At 42.8% G+C, this 25,654-nt stretch overlaps 2 protein-coding genes across 2 annotated transcripts in view; one reads left to right on the top strand and one right to left on the bottom strand.

The window, feature by feature from the left end:
* CSGALNACT1 (chondroitin sulfate N-acetylgalactosaminyltransferase 1) overlaps nucleotides 1-10,857 on the top strand; it is a 15,165-nt gene extending 4,308 nt beyond the window's left edge. Inside the window, exons 2-7 of the mRNA XM_009867136.1 lie at nucleotides 2,788-3,004; nucleotides 4,208-4,297; nucleotides 5,090-5,268; nucleotides 5,686-5,780; nucleotides 10,114-10,195; nucleotides 10,565-10,857. Of these exons, the coding sequence (XP_009865438.1) occupies nucleotides 2,788-3,004; nucleotides 4,208-4,297; nucleotides 5,090-5,268; nucleotides 5,686-5,780; nucleotides 10,114-10,195; nucleotides 10,565-10,848 (947 nt within the window). The 3' untranslated portion in view covers nucleotides 10,849-10,857. The remainder of the gene's footprint in view (nucleotides 1-2,787; nucleotides 3,005-4,207; nucleotides 4,298-5,089; nucleotides 5,269-5,685; nucleotides 5,781-10,113; nucleotides 10,196-10,564) is intronic.
* A 5,524-nt stretch (nucleotides 10,858-16,381) lies between these two features.
* SH2D4A (SH2 domain containing 4A) lies at nucleotides 16,382-25,551 on the bottom strand. The gene is made up of 9 exons (XM_009867135.1): nucleotides 25,377-25,551; nucleotides 24,441-24,600; nucleotides 23,764-23,923; nucleotides 21,670-21,735; nucleotides 21,097-21,232; nucleotides 19,617-19,833; nucleotides 19,107-19,237; nucleotides 18,043-18,263; nucleotides 16,382-16,579 (listed from the first exon to the last, which is right to left on the bottom strand). Exons 1-9 carry the CDS (start codon nucleotides 25,549-25,551, stop codon nucleotides 16,487-16,489), a joined length of 1,359 nt encoding a protein of 452 aa, XP_009865437.1. The 3' UTR covers nucleotides 16,382-16,486.
* Between the last annotated feature and the right edge of the window lie 103 nt (nucleotides 25,552-25,654).

The raw sequence follows: 25,654 nt of genomic DNA, 5'->3' as shown, positions 1-25,654 counted from the left end.
CTCTTTCCCAACAGGAACAGCTTAAGAAAATCCCTGAATTGTTTCAGAAATACTTTGCCATGGCACTTTTAAATATGCTGTATCATAAGTTTTCCTACCAGAAGTACGTGGCTGTCATCCACTCAACAGCATTTTGTTAAGGTTGCGTGGCTCTTTGCTGGTTATCATGTATGATATCATTCCATGCAGACCTCTGAAACTTGTTTGCCTGCCCTACTGAATAGAGGTCAAGTGTTCTCCATTTCTTTAGAGAGTCCTGAGAATTGCTGTGCCGAAAATGGGACATTTACTGCTCTTTAGTAATCCTTTCAGCTCAGGTCTTTTTTTGCTTCTTGGTTGTCCTTTTCCTTCATTTATGGCCAGTCTTTGACCCACAGCTCCTGTTCGCTTTTTAACACTGGATTTCCAAAGGCTTTGACTTTTCTCCATGGCTCTGAAAGGAACGGTGCATATTCTGAAACATTACTTTTTTGAGACTATTTTTTTTTACCCTCCTTGTACATCATCTCTTGGAATTGAGGCTGTTTGATGCATCTTTCTGGATCACATAAGAAGTCTTCATGGCACAAATGAAGTAGTGCCTTCAGAAATGGAAAAATCTTGTGAAAGGCAAGATGTTTTGCTGGATGAGTCCCCAGAGTGACTCAAGACATTCAGGCTCATTTCCAAGGCTCACTGCCTGACCTTGGGCAAATCCCTTTGTTGTCTGTTTCAAAAAAGAAGATACTTAGAAAAGGAGAGAAGATGCTTTAAAAATGAAAACAAATGGTTTAGATGTGCATCAAGAATCTAATTACATGCATTTAATTACATGCATTAAACTTGCATATAGTTTTCTTCAAGACAAAATGTTCGGATTATAAATTCTTTGGTTACCATCTTTTGTGAGAGAACCTTGCCTTCACCTAAGTTGCTTGTTTCTAGCTTTATTCTGAACAAGATCAAAACTGCAGAGTTAGAAGCAGCATCTGTTGATGTATGTATAGCACTAGGAGGGACCTTTTGGGTCACAAAGTGCATTCTGCTTTAAGGTGCTTCTTGCTTATTTGGCAAAGCTTCCTTTATTCCAAAATTGTAGTACATATCTCTGGGGAAGTGGTGGTTGTAATCTCAAGTACAGGTTCAAGTTCAATAGCAGATGTAGTTCGTGGCCTGCACCTTGGGCAGACTATATAGAAAAAGCTAGGGGGGCTTTAAGGGTACAATTTTAAAAGATTAGCAGTAAAAGAATGATGGAGCTGCTATCTCACTAGATTCATCTGTACTGGAGGGAGGATTGGAGCATTTGTTTAATCAGCTTGTGTTAAAATTAAAACATTAAGTGAATAGCAGATCAGTAAATATGCATATAGTATTAACCAGCTGAAGTGTTCATTAAAAAGAAAACACTTCACAATGATAGTGAAGATAAGACAGTCCACAGAACTGTGGCTAGGTAAAATCACATCTCGTTAATCTTTTGGATGTTCTGGACATATCAGTATAAAAACTACAATAAAAGATAAAAAGCTTATGTCACTTTGCTGTTCAAGGAAACCTTCGACCCAGATCTTGAAAAGAAATACAGACAGAGTGAATAGTCTACGGGTCAAATGCACAATAATGTTACACGTCAGGGAATGACTAAGATTTTAACAACAAAAAACCACATTATTTGAGGAGAAAAAAAAGACGAAACAAGTCAAGTGGAGTTTTCTTACAGACATGTTTTACTTGTATCTTGAGTTTCTGCAAGAGATGGAAAGCAATGCAATTATATTCTCCTGCTAATGAAGTTGTTAGGATATTTACAGTGGCTTAACAAGTAGTTAGAATTAGGATTTCGTTATTCCTTCTTAAACTTAACAGCTCTATGTAAAAGCTTTATTTCAGTATGCACTGTAGTGTCATTTAGAGTGGGCAAAATCTACAGCCTTTTTGCCAACTTCATTTCATTTAAGGTATCAGTATTTCAGTGGGGCACAAACAATACATTTATAGTTCATGCCAGCCTTTCAACACGGGACCAATTTCACCCCTCAAGGGTGCTGAAAGTTAATTCCATACAGGAAGTAAGTACATGCTTGTATGAATTAAGTATCCTTGGACACTGTCTAAAGCACTCTCCAGGATTGTGTCCTGGGTCTAGCCTCTAACAAACTCCAGTGTTATCCTTGCAGATCATTACTCACCCAGGAGTGGGAATCCTTGCCACAAGGAAAATAAAAGTCTCTTGAGAGTTGAGTAAAGGGAGAATGTTGTCTGGATTGGCAGTAGGTGAAGCTGATGGCTGCTGGATGCCTGGTTGCATAGTTTTATTAAAGGACTTTCCAGAAAACCTCCCAGAAGGGAGGAAATGAATGTGCTCATCACGAAATTGCTTTTATGGGAGACGGCCTAATCATTCATATTGCAGAGAGGCAGGCAGGCTGGCTTTTGCAGTCTCTCCGCATCACCGTTACCATGTCCGCCTGTGGCGTGCAACCAGAGCAGTCTGAAAAATAAGAACAGTATGTCTGCTGGGTTCTACTGAGTGTGAGCAATTGGTAACCTTCAGGGGTTTGTAACTCAGCCAAGCCTAGGAATGTGCCTGTGAGAATACCAAATAGCTCCTGCAACTCAGAGTTGTGTCCCTGCCAAAGTAACGGCCTCCTCCAAATGATGGTGGATTGCGTGCTGGTTTCAAAGTCAGTATCTCATGCCTCTGCTGCCTTTTCACCTGAGGTGTAACACATGAAGACTGCATCCATTTTTCCCCCTAGGAGACCAGTTTTAATCTAGAATCTCCTCTCTTTTGTTTTCACGCAGGGATCTACCGAACAGAAAAAGACAAAGGCACCTTGTATGAGCTGACTTTCAAAGGAGATGTAAAACATCAGTTCAAGAAGATTGTTTTATTCCGGCCATTCGGTCCTGTAATGAAAGTGAAAAATGAAAATGTTAATATAGGTGATACACTTATTAATGTCATTGTGCCACTGGCCAAGAGAGCCAGCAAATTTCGACAGTTCATGCAGAATTTCAGGTGGGTTTCCATTCCAGTGCTGCCTTTGCTTTTTATTACTTGGAAAGTAAGATGCAATTTCAGGAGGTATCAAGGTCGCACTCAGTAAAAATCATTCTACTTTTATTTAAAATTTAATTGTGCCACTGAGAAGTCGTTTTTGGAATTATAGAGACTGAAGAGTATTTGGCTGCTTAATGCATTGTGACTAGCAGTAAAAGCAACTACATTTCACCCATCGGGGTTTTGCATGTACCTGTCTTATGTGTCTCAGTCTCTTATGCTGGGGCACACACGACTGTAGCAATATGAGAATTGCATGCCATTAGTTGCAAATTAATATTTCTAAGAAAAAAGGGAATTAGTGCTCCCTTTGCCAGGCCCTATTAGAGAAAAGATGAAGGCAGTAAGAGACAAGAAAGAAATGTGTCTTGGCTTTCAGGATATTTACTTTTAAACTTATTTTTCAGCACAGAGATGATGTTTGGAGGGAGAATTTAATTGAGATGTAGCTTTAAATAGCTGTCCAGAAAAGACTGTCTTAGCTGCAGATACTGACTCTTACAATGGGATTTGTTTTGCCTAATTACAGCCATCTAAAAATAGGCTCCTTGTCTAAATTAGCCCTCTGATAGATGCTTGTTCTAAGATGAGAGAAATCACCCTCTGGTCATGCTGATCTCTCTGCTGATTACAGATGAACTATTGCCGACTAAACTTTGTGCAAGTGAGGCATGATGTCTAGCATTAGTTCATATTGGTCCTACCCTTATCTCTGGTTGACACTTAGATTTTAGTAAATGTTTCTTTACAAAATGCCAAAGAACTGAGCTCAGGAATATGTGTTTAGGAAAAAAAGCAAGGTTAAGAGGTTCGGTATGTATAGCTTCTTTAAAACCCCTCTTCTCATATTCTCCAAAGTGCTGGAGTTATTGCCTGCCTGATTGTTCTTCCTGGGCTGGACGGCCTGTTTTAAAAATGTTCTGCTATTAATAAAACAAACACCACTTTGAGAATTTTTTCCCAATCTGCCTTAAAGATAGTTTTATGTCCCATCTGACAGAGACAAGGAGCCTCTTTGTCATGTCAAGGATCTCTGCCAATGAATTGTTCCCTCAGGGAAAGATTTCCAAGGTCCACCCTGCTCTGCCTTCCCCAGTGGGTGTAGGTTATGGAAGCAAGCTAACTTCTGGGGTAAGTCACAAATCTGTCTCTGTTCTCTAGGGAAATTGATGGGAGAATTCACCTCACTGTAGTTTACTTTGGAAAAGAACAGATGAATGAAGTCAAATCCATACTTGAAAATACCTCCAAGTAAGTACCTGATGTGTTCTGTTCACACAGCAATCATGCCATGAATTGGAGACTTAGATAGCTGTCCCAGCTCGTAGGTGTGCCAAAAAGTTTTAAACTGCACTGGGGAGAATGGTTGCTTTCCTTTGTATCAGATATAAACGGTGTTACCCTGACAGTCCCATATCTGTGGTTTTGTGATGTTGATTTTTAGAACCACAGAGCAGCAGATTTCACTGAATTTACCTCAGTGCAACTCCACTCCCCACACTAATAAACTCTTCAGTGGTTCTGAAAGTGGCTTTAACTGTTAGGGCTGAATGTTGACTTCCAAAAGCAGGTGCACACAGGAACTAGATGCTTTTGGCCAGGTTTGGCCTATTGTGTTTGTTTCATAGTTGTGTTTGTCAAGATCAGGTGGTAGTGTAGCCTTTTGTTATCATCTCCATGTGGGAACAAGACTCTGGTATAGATGGAGTAATATGACCACCGGTGTTTTATATTTGCCAACTAAAGTTATTTCTTTGTCCGTATAAGCCTTGTGGGATTTTGCGAGGTCTTCACATAGAATGTCTGTGACAGGAATGCTAGCAGAGGAGTTCACAGGTCAAGCTCTGAATGTTAACGTAGTGGAAATCTTCTCAAGGCTCAAAGAGGATATCTGAACATCTGATGTGTGCTGTCCCTCAAAGTGCTCTTAGAATTATGATGCTACAGGTTGCTGCGTTAATTGTTTCATATGGGATTTCTGCCTGCATTTGTGTTAAGAGATGGAAAGGCAGGGTCAGTTGCTGAATATTTTCCTTCTCCTAGGTCAGCCAACTTCAAGAACTTTACTTTCATCCAGCTGAATGAAGAATTTTCCAGGGGCAAAGGATTAGACATTGGTGCTCGATTTTGGAAAGGAAACAATGTTGTTCTCTTTTTTTGCGATGTGGACATATACTTCACAGCTGAATTCCTGAACTCCTGTAGACTGAACACACAGCCAGGTACTGCTACTCACAAAGTGTATGGTCTTTCAACAGCTTTTTACCTGTTGTGTAACAGCCTTCACCAGAGTACTTTTGTCTTTGAATTGGTAATGAGGCTGCTGTAAATCATTCTTGAAACTCATAGAGAACTAATAAAGACACATACAAAAATTCCATTGTTGGTTGGCTTTTGAAAGGTTATAACACTCTTGCTCCCACTCTGATTGAATTTTTTGCCTTCAGCACCTGTGCTTTCTGGAATACAATCTTTTTGTTAATTGTATCCTCACATTCACATTCTCATGCAAAAAACATAGGCACAGTCCAAAACCTGTGTGACACTGTATTTCATCTGGCATGGACAGAATCTTGTAAGAGAGAGAAGTGTGTTTTATACAGCTTAAAAAAAAAATAATAACCCATTGTCATTTCCAGGGAAGAAAGTGTTTTATCCTGTTCTCTTCAGCCAGTATAACCCCAGTATAATTTATGGACACCATGATTCCATCCCATCTTTAGAACAGCAGCTGGTAAGTGCATGCTTCTCTGAATGCCTGATTTTATTTGGACAAAGCATTTTTTAAGGGCGCATGTGCTCTCGAGTAGTATTTCCCTATTCTGTGTTCAGTCACTGCCACACAGACAAAATTAACTGCAATGGTCACTTTACTGTGAGTTAAGTTAAACAGGGAAATATCCTGGCACTATTTATTTTAACCCTTGTCTGGTGTTTTATAAATGGAACCTAAGAATTTAAACTGTGTCTGCATTTCTGCCAGAAGAAATTTTCTAATTAGTGAACAGTTCCTGGTGTGCTGTCTTGGTGTGACAGCCCCTGATCTTGCTCTCATTTCCTCCTTGCGCTGAATAGTTTCTTTGCTTGCATCTTGAAGATTTGACAATTGTAAAAGCATAAATATCCTTAGATGAGTCAGTGAAAACAGAATTCCAGTGGCTGTCACAGTTATTCTCACTTACTAGAACACCTACAGTGGCTTTTCCCATCCTGCAGTTCATGATTAAACTGCCTGTGAGCAGACAATGTATTTCTGAAGTGTCACATGTTGTCTCAGAGTCAAATGGCATGCTTGGAGTTGTCCCTTCTAGCTTTAATCTGGCACTGATATAACACAGCATAACTCCCTGATTTCCATCTTGTCTGCTTATCTTTGGTGTGAGAACAAAGCATTATTTTTAAAAACACTGCCATAAGGCATATGATTAAAACATGTAGCTAAACCTGAGTGAGTCTCCTTGTTGTGAGGAAGAAGCAGAGCACACCGATGAGAGGTTCACAAGAAGGCTAATGGCAGAGCCATTGGTTGGCATTGCTGTGGGTGCCATTCTCCTTTCTCTTGCGCCCTTGCATTGTGCTGTCTTGAAGATAAAGGGGTGACCCTTTGTACACCTATGTACACCCTTCACTCTTGCTTCTTTCCAGAGTCAGTAAGTCATAGAATCATAGAATTGTTTTGGTTGGAAAAGACCTTTAAGATCACCAAGTCCAATTGTTATCTAACTCTACCAGGTCCACTTCTAAACAATGTTCCTGAGCACCATATCTAGACAACTCTTAAACACATCCAAGGATGGCAATTCAACCACTTCCTTGGGAAGCCTGTTCCAGGCTTTCATAACCCTTTCAGTGTAGAAGTTTTCCTAATGTCTAACCTAAACCTCCCATGGCATAACTTGAAGCCATTTCCTCCTGTCCTATCGTCTGTAGCTTGTGAGAAGCAACCAACATCCACCTCTCTACAACCTGCTTTCAAGTAGTTATAGAGACTGATAAGGTCTCCCCTCAGCCTCCTTTTCTCCAGGCTGAGCAACTGCAGTTCCCTCAACCGCTCCTCGTAAGACGTGTGGCTCCAGAGCCCTCACCAGTTTATTGCCTTTCTTTGGACACATTCCAGCATCTCAATGTCTTTCTTGTAGGGAGGAGCCCAAAACTGAACACAGTATTCAAGGTGCGGCCTCACCAGTGCCAAGTACAGGGGAACAATTACTTTCCTAGTCCTGCTGGACACACTATTTATGATATAAGCTCTTGGATGCTCTTGACCTTCTTGCCCACCCGGGCACATTGCTCGCTCATGTTCAGCCGGCTGTTGACCAACACCCCCAGGTCCTTTTTCATTGGGCAGCTTTCCAGCTGCTCTTCCTCAAGCCTGTATCATTGCCTGGGGTTTTTGTGGCTCAGGTGCAGGACCTGGCATTTGGCCTTCTTGAACCTCCTACTACGAACTTCCTATGATTGGTCTCAGCCCATCAATCCAGCCTGTTCAGGTCCTTCTGCAGAGCCTTCCTACCCTCAAGCATATCTCCCCTAATTTGGTGTCATCTGCAAATTTAGTGCTCTCAATCTCCTCATCAAGATCATTGATAAAGATATTAAACAGAAGTGGCCCCTACACTGAGCCCTGGGGAACATCACTTGTGACCAGCCAGCAACTGGATCACCACCACTCTCTGGGCCTGGCCATCCAGCCAGTGTTTGACCCAGCAGGGCATACACCCATCCAAGCCTTGGGCAGCCATTTTTTTTTCAGGAGAATGCTGTGGGGAACAGTATTGAAGGCTTTACTGAAGTCCAGCTAAATGATACAGCCTTTCCCTCATCCACTAAATGGGTCTCCTCGTCATAGAAGAACAGATTTGTTAAGCCGGACCTGCCCTTTATGAACCCATCCTGACTGGTCAGCAGTCCTCTGCTGGGAAGCGGCTTAATTTTCAAGTTGAAGCATAAGCCAGCTACGCAGCTTCATTTGGTTTGTCTGGGTCAAGTCCCAGCCTGCCACAGCTGCCCCTCTTACTGCTGGGCACTGCACCTGTCAGGGCTCATCCTGTCCCAGGCTGGACACTGTCTCCGGAGCACCCCAGCTTCTGCTGTTGTTCTGGGTAGGTAAGAATTAGGGATGTTGTGAGCCCAGCAGTTAGAGCTGCAGAAGGTCACACGGAGTCTGACTCCAGTTTTCTGTCATCACTACCCCCACCTCATGCAACTCCTTTAGAAAAATGAAGAAAGAGAATTTGAAAAGTTCATGCAAGATATTTTAACATATTTTCTTTTTGTCTACTTCTCCCTGTATTATCCATCAGGTAGTCAGAAAGCCTTTTACTGAAGAGTCTGGAAAATCCTTTTCGATGTTTTTTCTCAGAGGAAACTTCTGATAATACCATGGCATTCACATTTGTTCTTTTCTCTCTGATGAGAGCCTGTCAGGGATCCTCAGGCTTGTAAACATTGTGCTGAGGCAATGAAATAGAGTCTATCTCTCAAGCTAGCATAAATTCTACAAAGAATGTTGTCAGGATTGTGCAAATATATAGCTAATATTTGAATCGTAAAATGTGATACTTATGTCAGAAAAGCTTCTTGATTTAAGGAAGTACTGCCAATTTAATTTTTATGTAGATTTTTATATATTCAGCCCACATTAGTTCCCAGGCATGAGGCCAGGTCTGTGCCACTAAAACAAGACAGTGTTAGCTCTCTGTCCTGGCACTCGAGCTGCAGAGAAAAAAAAAAAAAAAAAAAAGCCTTCAGATATCTTTGAAAGAATTTGATTTGTGCAGCAGCCACTTGCACTAATGGGAAATAATAATGCTAATGCACACAAGTGGCTTACTGTAAGGGCATCATTATGGAGATTTCTTGTTACAGTGCAGACCTGACAGACACAATCTCGTTTCCTTTTAATTGACTTCTGCAGTGGCTTGACTTTTTCAAGCAAAGGAGAAATGAGAAGAGATAGCAGCATGAGCAGTTTTAAAAAAAAACCCATTGAAGTGACAAGGGTTATGAGCAAAAAGAGGAGACATGAATGAGAAATCAGGAAAGACTATTTCAGAAGACGATTTTTTGGTAAAGGAAATGCTGGATTTGTAAATCCAGAAGTGGAAATTCTATTTCCTCATTTTCTGTAATTTTGTTGCAAGTGAAGACAAAATTTTCAGAAATAGCTGCTAAGGGGGAGACCTTTGAGAGTGGGAAGTACTGCTGACTTGCTTGGAGGTTTTAAATACCTGTCCCAGTCCCTTTAAACTCTTGGATGTCTGACCAGATTGGGTTAGATCAGTCACACATGTGAATTATGACCTTAGGGATTTATACTTGGCTATCTGCTTTTGAAAATGATAGCCATGGTTTCTCACTGCCCTGATTTTCTACCTCTAATACATGTTTTCATGGTCCATCTCAGTAACGTAGACTGCCCATTCGTTATTACAAAGGCTTTTGCGGGATGTATGTATACCTACCACCTAACGCTTCTGGACTTCAATTATGGCTGGATTTAGTAATAGTTCTGTAATGGGAAACTATACTTACCACTTTCCTGATTTTTGTCAAAATTAGGGTAATCAATAAGCTGTCAGTTATGCGATCAGATTAGAACGACTGTTTGCTTCCTGAGCTCTTGTGGTTGACAATCCAGATGCCACCATCTGCTCTACAGCAAAGTCTGGCTTTCCTGGTTTACCAGGACATTTCTATGTCAGATTTGAATCCCACAGAAACTAATGATTTTGGAGGATGTTTTGCCTGCAAAGAAGCAAACTCCAGAGTGTGATGTGATATTGCTCCACTCGATCTACAACAGTCGGAGTGGAGCAAAACCTGATTGTTATGGATCACGGGGTTTATCTGTGAAAGATAATGACGCGGCTGGTTTTTTTTGGGGCAGAAATATGCAATAAATATCTACAAAAACTGCTTCAGGATCAGCAATAGACTTATATGGGGAAGGAAAAAAAGGGCAGAAGGCAGTTGCTCCTATTTCTGACCATATTCTGACCACCTGTCTGCTGCTCACACTGGAAGTATTTTTGCTCCCATATAAACACTCCTTTCCCTCCATGCAGGTTATTAAAAAAGAAACTGGATTTTGGAGAGACTTTGGATTTGGGATGACTTGCCAGTACAGATCTGATTTTATCAACATAGGTAAGAAAAATACACTCCAACACATCTGCCATTTTTACTGAAATACAGAAAACTGATCAGGTTCCCTTTCCTTGGCCAGTGTGTCTCTGCCTTTAATTTGCAGCAGTGCTCTGGTTAGACATACAGACTATACCTAGGTGCCATAGAGGTTACCAGACTCTAAGTGCTACTCGCTACAAATAAAGCAATTTTGTCTAATAGTGAAAGATTCGAAGCTAAAAAATTTGCACACTTTGATGGAGGCAGAAAGTATGGCTGTTTTAAAGGGATGACTGGAGCCAGAGAACAGCTGTAGTGCTATTATTAATTAATAGAATCGAGTTTGCTAGTATATACTTCTAGTTTTATTTTGGATTTTGTTTGTGTCAGGTGGCTTTGATCTGGACATTAAAGGCTGGGGTGGTGAAGATGTACATCTGTACCGCAAATACCTTCACAGCAACCTTATCGTGATCCGAACGCCTGTCAGGGGTCTCTTCCATCTGTGGCACGAAAAGCAATGCCTGGATGAGCTGACGCCAGAGCAGTACAAAATGTGCATGCAGTCCAAGGCCATGAACGAGGCGTCTCATGGCCAGCTTGGGATGCTTGTTTTCAAGCAAGAGATTGAGACACACCTGCACAGACAGAAACTTAGCAGTAAGAAGACATGAAGCCAGAAAGGGAGGCAAAAAGCCTCTGAATTGGACTACAGGGTGTTTTGGAAACAATTGATAGCAAGAAAAGACAAGATGTGACTGAAAGGAGACGGAGATTCCAGCAGGATGGCAGCAAAAGAAGATGAGGCAAAGCACTTGTCGTCTGTTCTTCTGTTTGTTGGGTTTTTTATTTTTATTTTCTAATACAGCTTTTAAGTACTCCCATTAGCCTGACTGTTCAGCTCTTGCTTCTGGGGGTGACTTGAACACTTGATGAGATTCAAGGTCTTGGGAACAATGAACATTACATAAATGCCAGTGCGTTATTCACAATAACAAATGGATGTGCTCTTCCATGTAAGTGTTTGCAAGATGTGTACAGTTATTTAAAGGACTGACCCTTTGATGGGCCAATAATAATGAGTTATTTTCTACATCTAGCCTGACATATCTAAAAGAGGCTATTTTTGAATAAGTACAGAGCTCCTGCTCTGAGAAGGACATCTGATTGTTAAGGATGGTTAAGCTGGAGTGACCAAAAATCTTTTTCCCTTAAGGGACTTTGGCAGTGGGGACAGCAGGAGTGCACTAACAGGGTATTCTGGGTTCATTCGGAGACAAGAGGCATCTCAGAAAGTGCTTTCTAAAATTCATAAAAAGCAAGCCCTGCTGGTCAAGTGTGATGTTTCAAAAATGCTGGAGGGTGGTGTTTGTTCTCTTCTGTGGACAGTGAACCAAAAGCAATGAGCCATGTCTGTATCACATGAATCAGATGGTGTATTTCTGCTTGAGAATACTGTAAGTATCTCAAGATTTATTTTTAAATGAAGTTGGTTTTACCTGGGAATTATTTTGTCATACTTCAGGTTTTCTAATTCTAGCCTTACTAGAAAACAGTACAGCCTTCCAACACTTGGAAAATGCTCTGCAGACTTGTGTTTCCTGTGAATGGGAACTGGGTTCAGATAAGTAAAGTGTTTTTTCTACACTAGCTGGGTGCTGGAAGCTTTACCATGCTGAAGAAAAAGAAATACATACGAACTTGTAGTACTGACTTAGCAGGAGGCTTTAAACTCTGAATGTTGCATACCAAAATTGATGAACATTTTCTGACTTTATACCAAAGTATTCCTTCTAAACCAAATGCAGAATCTTGCCCAGGGCATAGCAAGCTTTTTGTAATTAACAAAATAAATTTTTGTGATGGATTATTGGACCCTGCAAATTCTCTTATGATAATTGTAGGTGCATCCTAAAAATTAGTCTCCTTCTTAGATTTTTTTGAAATCATGAGTTACTGCTCTCATAAAGCATTTTCTTTTAATGCTGACTGCTGTTTATCATTTTAATATATACTAGCCAACAAAAACTTCATGGGCTTGAAAATCCCGCTTGCTTGCCTAAATGCTGTGTCTCTTTGTTTTATAGCTTCAGATTAATTCAAGGCAGCCTGAAGACAGATTCTAATTTGGTTTTTTGGCTTATAAAAGCTGGGTGAAGAAATATGCAAGATAGAACTGAACAATGAATAAACCACTATTTGTGGCACCACTGTGCAGTAGGAAGAGTGTTTTTGAACCTCTTTTGAAAGCATTGCAAGTAGAATCTGCAGAGACCATGCTACTGTAAGCAGTTTTTCCCTGGACACATGTTTACATGTGTTTGTCTTTTGTTGGATGCGAATGAGCTGCATTACTCTTCCCTTGCAAATCACCAAATGTCCAAAGCATTGCAAAAATACAAAAAGAATGGAAACTGCATGCTTAAAAAACCCAACCCTCAAATACATCACTTACCATATAATCTTCAGCAATAACCCAAGTGGGTCCTCCAGAGAACTTTTTTGTTCCCAGGATACATGATAAATTGTTTATAAAAGGCTTTGTTTTGATGATATTTGCAAATATTATGCAGTATGAGGAGAAAGGCATGGCTTGTTGAATGCATATGAGAGCTGGGGTTACTGAACTGCTCCAAGGAAATAGTTGTTTCTACAATCCACTTAACCTGAATTTGAATACATATTATGAAATATATATATAAGTGGGATGTATGTTATGAAAATTTCATCATCATAACCTGTCTCCAGCCTAGCCTTAACTATTTGCATTATGGTTTTTTGTTATCTTCCCTTAGGTTTCCTAAGCCCGAAGCAACTTAATGTAACTTTGAGGTTGGCCACACTTGTAGAGCAGGGCCAGACCAGATGATCTCCAGAGGTCCCTTCAAACCCCTATCAGTATCTAATTCTAAGCACTGGTCACCTGTAAATTCAACACTTTGTTACTCTGGGTACCTTAGCAAGCGTGTCATCCGGCTGCTGTCTGAGTTTCACAAGTTACATTTTTAAAGGGCACCTTTGTAATTCTCTTGCACATCCTTTCCCACAGAGATATTGTTCCTCATGAGAGGAATAATGTTGTGTACGCAGTTCCTGTTCCTTGGCTGTGGAAGTCAGTTTGGCAAGAGGTCAGGTTGAATCAATGATGGAGAGAGCCAGCCCACAGTCATTGGCCACATCAGTGATGTGCTGGAGAGTCTAATCTCAGCAGAAGTTTGGCAGGGTTCTCTTAAGGGTGAAGACTGCACTGATATGAAAGGTGAGGAACCACATGAGAAAGCAAAGCTGCTGCTTGCTGTGTTTCTGTGAGACAAGTGAAGCTGTAACAGGTCTTCCAGAGCAGTTAGAAAAAGATGAAATCCAAAGAGAGCAGCCAACAGAACTATAGCTTTTGCCAGGCATCTCTCTACCTTCCTTGTCCCAGAAGCAACTTGTGATGTCTCTCAGAATGGCAACTGACTGAATCTTGGTTGAGGAGGGACTAGAGATCACACTGTGTAGATGGGGGAGGCCATATGGAGACTCCTTGCTATAATTTTTGATGACTTTTACACACTCTGGCTAAAGGCAGGAAGGCATGAGACAAAACGAATTGCCATATCCTTCCAGGTGCCATGATCTCTCCAGCTAGCAATTCAAATGCGACTACCCTTGTAATCCTTGCCCAACATCCCTTGAAGAAAGAAAGATTCCACAGAACATCTCCCCAAGATGAGCCATTTTTTTTTGCTGAAAGTCAGCCTTTCATCCTTGCTCTACAGACTTTCATGGTAACTAGATTTCAGAGCAATAGAATCACAGAACCACAGAATGTTAGGGGGTGGAAGGGACCTTGAAAGATCATCTAGTCCTACCCCCCTGCCAGAGCAGGATCACCTACAGTAGGTCACACAGGAACGCATCCAGGACGGTTTTAACACTTCCAGAGAAGGAGACTCCACAACCTCCCTGGGCAGCCTGTGCCAGGGCTCTGTTACTCTCACGGTGAAAAAGTTTTTTCTAATATTTTTGTGGAACCTCCTATGTTCCAGCTTGTTCCCATTACCCCTTGTCCTGTCATTGGACATTGCTGAAAAGAGCCTGGCTCCATCATCCTGACACTCAACTCTTACAAATTTATAAACATTAATGAGGTCACCCCTCAGTCTTCCTCCAAGCTGAAGAGACCCAGCTCCTTCAGCCTTTCCTCATAAGGGAGATGTTCCACTCCCTTAATCGTCTTTGTGGCTCTGTGATGGACTCTCTCAAGCAGTTCCCTGTTGAGGGCATCTGTTCTGGCAAGGGTGCTGCCTTCACAGTCCATGCAGTAATCTAAATGTGTAGGTATAAAACTTCAGGTTTCTTCCCTCACAGCAGTCAAGTGAAGCTGGGAGTTTTTTAAAACGTGCTTCTCAAGCACTCAGGATAGATGTGAACACTGATAATGGCTTTCACTCAGCTCTTCTGAGCCAACATTTGCAAATAAGTACTTAAAGGTATGTGAAGGTACTGGTCCATTGCTCAGTAGGTAAAACCTTGAGGAGTTCCAATACAGAACTTAGAGCTAAAATTGAACATGTCCTGCTGTCTCCATGCAAGTTCAACCTGCACTTTATTTCTGCAGGTTAACACCCTGCCTCTCAGATTGACTTTTTAAAGGAGACTTTGTCCCCTGTCTTTACCAGTCCATATGTATACAAAACACTTTGTGATTTGTCTCCATCCAGCCAACGGCTATGGCTTGCTCTTCATATGAGAACAGATGCTAACTTTTCACTAGGATCTCTGAATGACCTTTCATTTTGGCTTTGTATTTCAAAAGAAACAGCTCATGAAGAAGCAAGGAGGGATTATTTTTCTCCCTACAAATAATCTAGCACCCCTCTCAGAATTGATGCAGATTATGTTGGAAAATACCTCTTTGATACCTGTGATATAATGCTCAAGAAGCTCCTTAAGTCATTTGCCCTGCTAGAGTGTTGTTACTTTCAGAATCTCACCTTACATTAAGGCTTTATCTCTAGCAATTTAAACCTGCTGTAACTGGAGTGCAGTTATCCCCTCTTCCCTTGTATAGAAACCACCTATCAGCATAGTTGTAAATTTTAAGACCAGAGGATTACGACTATTTCTTTTAATTTGTATTCTGCAAAATGCAGATCGATATACAACTCAAGCAAAGTAGCCCTGATCCAACAGGAAGAAGGGAATAGGTAAACAACCGAAACAAGATTGACTTTTGTTCACCATGTGAGGATCACTTCTCTAAAATACGTTGGCAGATGTGCACTACAACTGTCAGCTGTACAGTTTATCACGTGCAACAACATGAATCTGTATGAGGATTGTTACGTGATTCTGTCCAGCCTTTCCCTCAATATTCTGAATTATCTATTTAAAGAGCAGTGTAACAGATCCGAAGAGAAAACATTATGTGGAAAGAACAAATTCTATGTTAAAGTTTACACTGGATGCATCTCAGTAATCTGGACACAACTTGCAATAAATAGCTCCATTTTGGAAAATAGCATTCTTTACTGGAAAACACTCTTATGTAAACTGTACTAATACTGATACAGGCGCTGCTTCTTACATTTTTAAGGTTCTGTGCAAATACTAGTCTTTTGTACAAATCCCTGTATGCCTTCTTCTTTCCCTTTCAAAGGTTAATCCCTTTCTACGCAGAAATGTCAGTTTGGGATTTAAATACAGGTTAAAAGGGTAAGCATTTGCATTCAGAGGCTAAAGGAGTTTAAAAAAATACACTTTTTCATTAAAATCTCCCTTCACAGAGAACACCTTTCACTGAAAGGCACCAAGGGTTTGTTTGGATGTTTGTCTTGAACACCCTTGATTCCAAGGGCACAGTGTTTTACAGGATTAAGCTTCACATTATGCAAATTACTATATCAAGACTGATTCACCTCTCCAAGTTGTTTTGTGCCATCAGTAAGGTATGATCTCATTCAACTAATCTATTTCCTAGCTGTTACACAACCTTGTGATCAAGGACAAAGGGCAGCTAGAATACAGAAGTCCCCCAGGAAGTCTGCAAAAACCCACTGAAAATAAGTGGCAGCATCTCCCTGTTCAGCTGATTACTTCATCACCTCACTCACTCCATTTTGCCAGATACGTCCAGGTGCTTTGCAGCTTTCTGGGCTGATGCATCCTTTAAAGCTCACAACAGTACTTATCCCCCCACTGCTTGGTTGTGAGGGATGTAATATAGAGGCACTTATGGCAATTGTTTCAGGTAAGCATCAGCAGCTCTAGTTTGAAGTTCAGTCTTTGGGAATAAAAGGATGGGGCTGCACAGCGAAACCGGGAGGTTCATACAAAGAGAGAGATGTAATCTGGTTCTTGGTCCTCTTGGCCACACGGGTAAAGCAACAGCTCCTTCCCCAAGGAAGTGATGGGTTCATCCTGTTGATATAGGATATGATTAAACACCATCTTTCAAACAGACCCTACCTATCACAACATCACACAGTCGACAGTGGTCTCCCTGCCTCTGTTATGGTGTGGATTTGTTCATCTCGCTGTGTAATACAACTCAGTGCCCTGGGGAACTCCGGGAAAAACCCACGTGGCTGTCCTCTGTCTTCATAAAAGAACGTCTGCTTGGTGCAGTAACCCGGTGACACGATGCTGGCTGCTCTCACAAAGAGCTGTTCTCAACTCGCAGGCAACCACAGCTTCTGTGGTGTGAAACACTGCCCTGCCTAGAAAGTGCTGGAGCCAGGGCTGTGCAGCATGCAGGTAAGCAGGATGGGTTGGTTGTGGACTGCAGTCCTGGCTGCTTTCGTGGGACGGACAAGGGTGGATCCTGGAGTGAGCTCAGACAAGCCCTATTATAACAGGGGAATTCCCTGGTAGCGCAGTCTTTGGTTCCCACCTCATTCCCCACCCTAGCAGCAGATACATGGTGGGAACTTGTCTTCTTCTGAGGTCGCCCAGTGACCCAGAGCACTTCAGCAGATTGGGTTCACCCAGACTGTGGGCATGGCTCTATCTTTAATATAGATATGCACAGCTAAGCTTTAAATCGTCTGTGTCTGGTATCAATAGCCATACAGCACCTGCTTTCTACAATTTCAGCCTGAACTGTGAAACCCATGCCAGAAGAAAGTTCAGGGAGCCCAGGTAGAGCTCCACATAGCAAGTGAATATAGATATTTTCCTCATGTCCAGTTTTGTTTAGCCGTGTCTGCATTAGGGTACGCACTTAAAAGAAATATGGATTTTAAATGAACCTTTAGGCAAAATGATCATCCTGCCCCTGGGCAGATCTTACAGTAAGAAAATGAACAATCCATCCAGCCCTCCTTGCAGCCCATGTAACTGCAGTTAGTGCTAGTAAACACTGCTGTTACTGTTGCAAGAACCTGCCAACTTTCTTCCCTCTCACCTATTTTTTACTTTTGCTCAGTATCACACCTTGCCTGTTTTGAGATTATAAAGATGCTTGTTCTCTTTTCTGCTGAAGCTGGAGGCAAGCAGGATTTTCTGCTTACCGAACTTGCCAGGACCCCACAACCATGGAGAGAATAGAGGGTAAAAAAAGCAGTCTGCATGAGTATGCTGTCACCTCTTACCTTATCAGCATTCCTACTAAATAGTGTGTAAGTAACTTGAGCGCCATGTGCACGGTGTTCTGTGCACTTGAGGAGGATGAGTCAGGTCTAAGATGTTCGAGATGTGTTAGGTAACCTGAGATGTAGCCATCAGGCTGGCTTACCCTTCTGGGGCAGCAAACAGGATACCCAACGGTGGCTAAAGTGAGTCTAGTTACCTACTTTAAAACAACTGTACCTATTCTTTCTTAGTTTGAAGTTGCCCTGAGGCAATTAAACAAACAGTTAATGAAAATATTTCTGGAAATTCACCTTGTGGTAGTCTACGAGGTCAGCCAGCGTTGAATGTTGTAGCTGGTCCACTCCAAGGAAGCTGTAGGAATCACTGGAGGCATCAATGAGGAAGTGTTTGCATCCTTCCACAGACCGATAGGACAGCACATAGCCTTTAATTTTCTCACTGACCCGGACCAGAAAGCTCCCTGGTACTCCTTTATTCAGAAGCTCCTCTGCTTTCTTAGAGGCTAGGATACCTGTTCAAAACCAAACCACAGACCTGAAGGGAGAAAAGCATTTGTGCGGGACTGGATAGAACAGCTCTCACAGGAAATCTTTATTACCCCTCTGGTAAAACCCATCCATGGCACTTCTATCCCTTGCATTGCTTTGTTGCCCATTAGCCCAGAAGAAGAGTGCTGCCATTGCTAGTAACAGATCACGGCCATGTGCTAACTGTGCTTAATATTAACTGCTCCAGACTCAGGCGATTATGACTGATAAATGTTCAGGGCTCAAAAGAACATTTTCTGTTATGAGAGAGAATGGCATTGCAGTGTGTTGTATGTTGATGCCAGTGTAGCAGGGCTGTGCAGACAGTGATCATAGGTCCTGTCAGAAAGCCTGGCAAGCATTGAAAGCCCAGGTACAAGAGGATAATGCTTTTGTTGCTGCAGTCACAGAACAAAGGAGTTTTCAAGGCAAGGGAGACGGATGGGATCATGATGATCCATTAGAAATGGATGGAACGGTGAGGTTGATGCAGGAAGAATGACCTGGGGCCACAGATGAGTGAGAAGAGGTGTGCCCAAATCTCTCTCACCTGGGTCCAAAGAGTTACCATGGTGATCGTGCATCCAGTACAGGGAGGCAGGGGTGGCAGAGAGGTATAGAGTATTTTGAAGATCTGGCCTCTGTTCTAACACTTTAACTTGCCTTTTATCATAATGCTAAAAGAATTTAGACTGAGTTCATTGGTATTTAAAATGGAGAACCTAGCCACCTTCAAAAAGCTCCTGGGACTAGCCTGTGGCAGCAACCATGTCAGCCAAAACAACTCTTTAAAAAGTTGTGTTGGGGCAGAAATGCTCAGGACTCACCATGGAACCAAGGCGCTATTGTATCCGTCGTTTTCTGATAGCCAGCTCGGAGCGGGAATTGCTCCTCTTTGAACCACTTGATGATGCTCTCTTCAGTGGAGTTGGAGACTGTCCTCTGGATTCCCTCTTTCCTGCCAGAAAAGACCACGGTTTGTGCATTAAATTCAAATAACAGCTTATGAGCCCTTGGCATTACCTTTTGTTCAGGATGTTACGAACAGCCGTAAACAGAAGACTCTGTGCAGCTGTCAGCAATATTGTATCATTTTCAGTAGTCACCTAGCATAGAGCTGTATGCATTCTAGGCTTAGGATGGTCTAGTAAATATACCAGTTACACTCTAGGGGTGAACAAATAAGTCTCATCACACCCCGGAAAGCCTAGGCTCTGTATTTTTTCTTGCAGGGTGTTTCCTCCATGCGAGGAGAGCTAACCCTTCCCATCCCAACCATCCCATGCTAGAGCAGAAGATTCTCATCCCTTCTCCCCTCCATGCAGGTGTTTCCTTACCTAATCACTCTTCCGTTTGCCACTGGAGGAGGTAGAATTTTAGGCTTTGGGGGGAGAGGAGGATATTGGAGTGGTCGTCGATCTCCTGCTGTGGCACCCTTGGAAATATCTGCCTGCTTCCCTCTGTGGATGCCCTGCAGTGAAAGTCTCCTGTAGTCATCCCTGGCTTGCCGCGCAAGGGAGCGTCTCTTCTCATCTGCTGCCTTGGATTTCCGCACTGGAACAGAAAAGGAGTCCTACAGGAACGAACAAGCAGGCGAGTTTTAACCTTGCTGCCCTTTGGCCATCTTCCTGCTTGATTAAGTGGAAGAATAACCCATTTCACAAGGTGAAAGATGCACTCGATTGTGAAGCCATTTCCCATGGCTTTGGGGCATCTGCTACTTAACAGGGTCCAGGTTTTACTCCTTCAAGAGATTAAAAATCTTGGTTCTTTCTGGGCACCAGGTCCCTTTGTATTTAGAGACTACTTGGTTTCATTTCAGATGTTGACTTCTGGTTCAGACATAGATTTCTGTAGTCCCTTTCATGGGGGGAAGGCTTACGAAATAAAAGCTGCTGAAATGACCCCAAATCAATCCTTTGAAGGATTTGAAAATGCTGATGGTTTTTTGAAGGTGGGAGGTAGTCTTCCTGAAACTGTTACAGAAAGTGGAGAACTTGACTGGTTTTGGTTTTGTTTCTTGTTTCTTTTTTTCTTGTTTGTTTTGCAGTTGTTTTTTTTTCTGTAAAACTGCCTTGATTATCTAGGTCCAGCTCATCCTGGAGTCTGTAGGAGTAACCAGCTCTCTGGTCCATCTAGTTCTTTCCCTGGCTTTGCAATCAACTTCAGTTGTTGAGGGTTTTTTTTATCAGTAAGAAAAATAAAACCCCTGACCTGAAGTGGAAACCATTGGTAGTATAACATTGCCATCTACTGAGCAACAGGAGAGGAACTGAGCAAAAATAAAAAAACCCATCAGGTTCTCCTTCAGAAAGTATCTGGCAGCAGTGATGGATGCTACTGCAAGTCTCATATTGTTCACCATTTTCCTTCCTATCATTTGGATTCATTACATGAGACAGTGCAGCAGTGGTCTGCCTAGGTGGGATCATATTTGGATGACAGGGAAGCCCTTTTTAGTTAGTCCCTGTCACCCCTTACCCTTATGATCAAGAGCAACGGCTACTGCAAAGTCCTACAAAGTCCAGCTTCTAGTTTAAAATTACTTATCTTGGCTATACTCATGAGGTTCCTATTTGTTGCTTGTTTAAATACATTATTCATAGGAAAAAATTTCCATTTCCCTGCCCAGCTCTAGTCTCAATTCTGTGTGGGCTCAGAAATATTCCTGATAACGCAGCCTTGTATTTCTTGGAAGGACTCTCCACCCACCAACCAATTATTCAGTCACATTGTGGCAAAAAAAGGACTGAGAAGACCCCACAGAGTCCTAGGATTTCTCAAGCCCCAGAAGAAAAGGTCATTCTAAAACCTTACAGGATTCCTGCCATTCGGGCTCATTCTCATCTGATTTCTGCATTGTTCTCTGGCTCTCCAAGCTGGGGTCGCTCTGTGGTATCGCCTCCTGGGGGCCGGTGGTCTCTTCTGAATTTCTCCTCTGTGCTTCCTTCATCTGTGAAAGGAACAGCATGTTCAGCTTTGTCCTGGGCTAGTTTTAATCCTGCTTTTTAGCTAGCCCTGAAATACTGGGAACTTAATTCTTTATTTTGAATCTCCTTAATTTCAACAACATACAGACCCTCTGTCTTTACTGTAGGTGACAACAAAGTAAGTGAAAAACAAAGTAAGTGGGAAAAAAAAGTGAAAAACAAAGTAAGCGAAAACAGTCTACCAGAAATCATCAGGAGCTGCTTCCCAGTCTGCCAGCCTAGTCTGCTTTGTGTCCTCTCCAAATTGTCACACTGCGTGAGGATCATGGCAATGCTGGATAAAACTGGTCCAAGTGGTGAGGAGGTTCTTGGGTCAGATGAGGCTCTGAGGTTGAGTGGGACTCTAGGATAAAGTCTGGGCCCACTCCGTGTATTAGGAGCAACCTCTATTCCTACTTACTTGGTGGAAGCCACGCTTCCTCACATGGCAGTCTGCCAGCATCTGGTGAACATCTCTGGTTTCCCTCTGGGCAAAGTGAGAAATAAATGCAGCGTTAGGACCATCGCTCTTTTTTGAACAGTAGGTGTTTCATGCAGAAGCAGTGATGTGACATTTATGTTAACACATTTTTCCAGCCTTCTCTGACAAACATTATGGGGGTTTTTTTCATCGTATGAGGCCTAATATGCCACAGCAGGAGAATTAAGGGGTGTCAAGATTGTCACAAGCACACCTAGATTTGCACAGGGAGCAGTGTCTTCCCTCCCTCTAAAGCAAACCTTAGCAGAACTTGCCATCTACAGCTTTACCTGCCTGTGCTTGTTTGCTGCTGTGGCTGGGCTGCTGCAAACCCCTGCTCGTCAAACTGTCCCAACTGGCTGCCTATCTTGTGTTTGCTCTTCCCTGCAAACCAGTCCAGCTACCCTGGCAGCAGTCACTAGCTGAGACCTGCCTTTGAAGTCGAACAGTTAGGCTTGTCTTTGAGCAAACACACACCCACTGCCCAGTTGGACCCAGATTGCCTCCCATGGCACCGAGAGTAATGAGTTAACTGTACTATGCTGCTTACCAAGGACATGCTTTGTTTTATCTCCATCAACTGCTTGGCTAATATTTAATATGAACAGGGCTTTCCAATTTCCCTCTCCTTAACAGGAACTAGGAGCTTCAAAAGCAGCTTGTTTTCTTAGATCATCCCACCCATCCCTTGCAGCAGAAAAAATGCAACGCCCAGATCCCTCAGGTTAAATGGGAACTAGATAGAATCATAGAATCATTAAGGTTGGAAAAGACCTTTAAGATCATCTCATCCAACTGTCAACCCACTACTACCATGACCACTAAACTATATCTCGGAGAAAGCATTTTAATGAGGGAGGTAGGAAAAAGCCCCTCTATAGGCACAGAAAATGCAACAGGGGTCTTCAGTCAGGATTTCTCCTTCAAATAGCAAAAGACCCCCCATACCTGGGAAAAATTACTAGTAATACGACATAAATCAACAGCAAAATGTAGAACCTCCCTTTATTTCCATGCACAAGACTTTGAAAGCGGGTTAGATTTTTTTTGTGGTGGTGGTTTGGGGTATTTTTTTTGTAGGCTGTGACTAATAGCTGCCTTTAAAAAAATAATCTACTACACAGTTGCTCAACTTCAGCAAACAGTGTTAAGAAAACCCTCATGTGACTCAGAGGCTTTTGATAAAGGAGACAGCCGCTCTAAATTCCCTTCAGTATTGTGGCAGCAGTGGGAGAGGTATTTTGCCAAAACTCAACCTTCAGTTATTGTGCTTTTTATACTGAAACATGGAGTGGCTGTGTAATAAAGGAATATACATTCATACAATTTAGCAGCAAAAGGCTGAATGAAAACTCTGATGAATGAGATTGGACTTCTCCCATGGAATTGGTAGGGTGTTTTGTTTCTTCTGTTCAACTTCGATAACTAATTTAACTCTTTTTTTTATCAGTTCTCTACAAAGGGCTTTTTGCAGCCAGTTAAGAAGTAGAAATGTATTTATGGCTGGAGAAAAATATTTCTATAATGAAACACCACAGCAAAGCAGACATTGTAGTTACTGCATTTGGCATTGTCTTGTGCTGTCATGGTCACAAGCTATTTTCTAACTAACTTAGAAGAAAAAAAAAAAGAACTTAAAATATGCATGTCAGAGGATGCTGGTAAAATTATCTTTGTCTGTTCTTTTATACAAGTACAAGATTTGTCTGAGGGCTATGGCTTGGCATGTACAGATCCTGGGACAGCCTCTCCAGTCTTGCCACAAAAGCCATCCAAACCAGTCACAGAGCAGGAGGGAAAGTATTGCAACCTTTGTTTCACCCATGGGGAATGGAAGCAAAGGAATCCAGAGGCATCCCAGCTGAGAATAGCACTCAGACCTCTCAAGTCCTAAGGAAGAATGTAACAGCATGTAAAAGCCTTAGTTATCTGGCTTTTTTTTTTCTTTTTCAAATTTCTATTTACAGCAGCCAGGATTTTCTGCACTTCCTAGATCTCAAACCACATGTTTCTGATATGAAGGGGGCAAAATACCTTTATGAGCTCCTGGCTTTTCCCTGTTGTAGCAGCGGTGGTTTTTATTCCACCTTCCTTCTTTTCCTCCACAGTGATGTTTTTATTCTCATGAAGACGTGTCTCACTCCAGACTCCTGGTTGTGGATGTAGAGGCTGTATTACAGACGAGTCAGTCTCTCTGAAATGCAAAGAGAGAGGGGAACCTGAGGAAGACACTTCCCGCTGAGCATCCTGTGAGGAAGTTGCACATGAGCAGAGCAGTGCTGCAATGAAGCGACATGTGTGCAGGCAGCTATTATATCTCCAAATCAAGTAGTTGGAATAATTAAATTAATGACTCGCAGTGAGTAACTGTCGTCCCGCTGTACGCCAGCACCCGCTGGTGAATCAGTGCAATCCAAATGCACCACCTGCTGCGACAACAGTTAGCATTTCCTGTGGGCTGCAGAGGGAAGTGAGCTGGAGCCAGATCACAGGAGGCTGGATGAGCCAGGGCAAGCCTTGGGCTGGATCTGGTCTCTGCCAGAATTGTGCGTACTTGCAGAAAGCCAGTCTCTGCCTGTGCTTTTTGCCTGCAAGCCGAGTGTGACAGCGGTAACCACAGGCTGCACAGAGAAGATTCTGGCCTCCGGGTCCCTAGAAATGCCTTCTCCTCCCTGTCTGCTCACCGAGCCCACCAGCTGAAGGGTGCTTACCTGCCCTCATTGCCTTGCTCTCTTGCTAGCCGCTTTGCCCTTTGTGCCTGGATCTCTTCACAGATGGCTGCATACGATTTATCTGAAGGATGCTCGCCCATCACCCAGACCCAGACATCATTGTCAGCACCGAGCCTCCATGTCACCGACTTCCCGTTGGCTGGAAAAGAAGCAGCTCTTTGGCAAAGGCTGTTTGCTTAGTGGCTCTGCACGGGACCTGTGTCCCACCTGCTGTGCCCTCCTGACTGCTGCCGGTGGCAGAGCCTCTCCAAAAGCAGCTGTAAGTGGGAAAACCTTGGCTAGGATGCAGTGCACACCTCCAAATCGTTTCATAGTACTGAAACCAGGTCAATAAAGGAGGCATTTCTGAGTCTGGGGGCAAGAGAGAAGACACCACTGTTTCCTTTCTTGCCTTAATTCCATGCCACTACCCTCCCCAAACTGTGTGAACTACCTGCAAAAAGAGCACATGAGGGAGAGCTGGGAGAAGAGTGCTTCCTAGCAGCAGGCACGCTGTGTAACCCTGGCAAGGGGACTTTAGGTCTAAATGCACCATGGGACGCCCATTGCAGACCTGGTGCCCCAGGACAGATGTTCAAGTCCGTGGTTATTTTACAGACAGATTCAGAGGCGTCATTCAGTGGGAAACTTAATAAGATGCATCTCCTGGGGGCAAGTAAGCCCAGTCTTCCCAGCTAGGGGAGTTGAGCAATTTGGTCAAGGACAGAATGTCTGGCCCAGGGAGTAAAACCATTGCGTGCCTAGCCAAAACTACCCCATCGCAGGTGAGTTTAGTTATGGTTTGGAAATAACAACTGTGATATGTCCCTGGGAGAAGAAATTACTCTAAGAACATGTTACCTCCTATTTCTAGGGAGCAGCTGACTTGGCCAAATCTGTGCCAGAGGGGGAAGCAGCCGGCAGGCAGGGACTCACCTTTTCTCGGCAGTGACTTCTTTGCTGGAGCCTTGACTGCAGCAGCTTCTCTTTCCTCCCACCGTCTGATCTGTTCCTGCCTCATCTTGAAGAAGAGGATCTGCTTCTGCTCCTCGCTGAGTTCTGCCAGCAGGTCAGGATCAATGTACATGTCCGATAATATCTGTTTCAGCATGGCTGCAGGTTTCAGTTACGCACGTTTGTAGTGATGGGGATCAGATCCTCTTCCTGGCTCAGACAAGAAAGAGTCCCTCCCTGCGTGTGCCTGGAGCAGGAAT

Source organism: Apaloderma vittatum, unplaced genomic scaffold, assembly GCF_000703405.1.
Source record: "Apaloderma vittatum isolate BGI_N311 unplaced genomic scaffold, ASM70340v1 scaffold15233, whole genome shotgun sequence".
In the NCBI taxonomy this organism is placed as follows: Eukaryota; Metazoa; Chordata; class Aves; order Trogoniformes; family Trogonidae; genus Apaloderma; species Apaloderma vittatum.
This window is presented reverse-complemented; position numbering and strand designations above follow the sequence as displayed.

Excerpts from the sequence above, each read along its gene's own strand:
- SH2D4A (XM_009867135.1), bottom strand. The coding sequence starts at position 25,551 with ATGCTGAAACAGATATTATCGGACATGTACATTGATCCTGACCTGCTG. Across the intron at positions 21,736-23,763 it reads AAAGCCAGGAGCTCATAAAG|AGGGAAACCAGAGATGTTCA; the intron begins GTATTTTGCCCC and ends CACTTTGCCCAG. Across the intron at positions 19,238-19,616 it reads GCAAACGGAAGAGTGATTAG|GAAAGAGGGAATCCAGAGGA; the intron begins GTAAGGAAACAC and ends CTTTTCTGGCAG.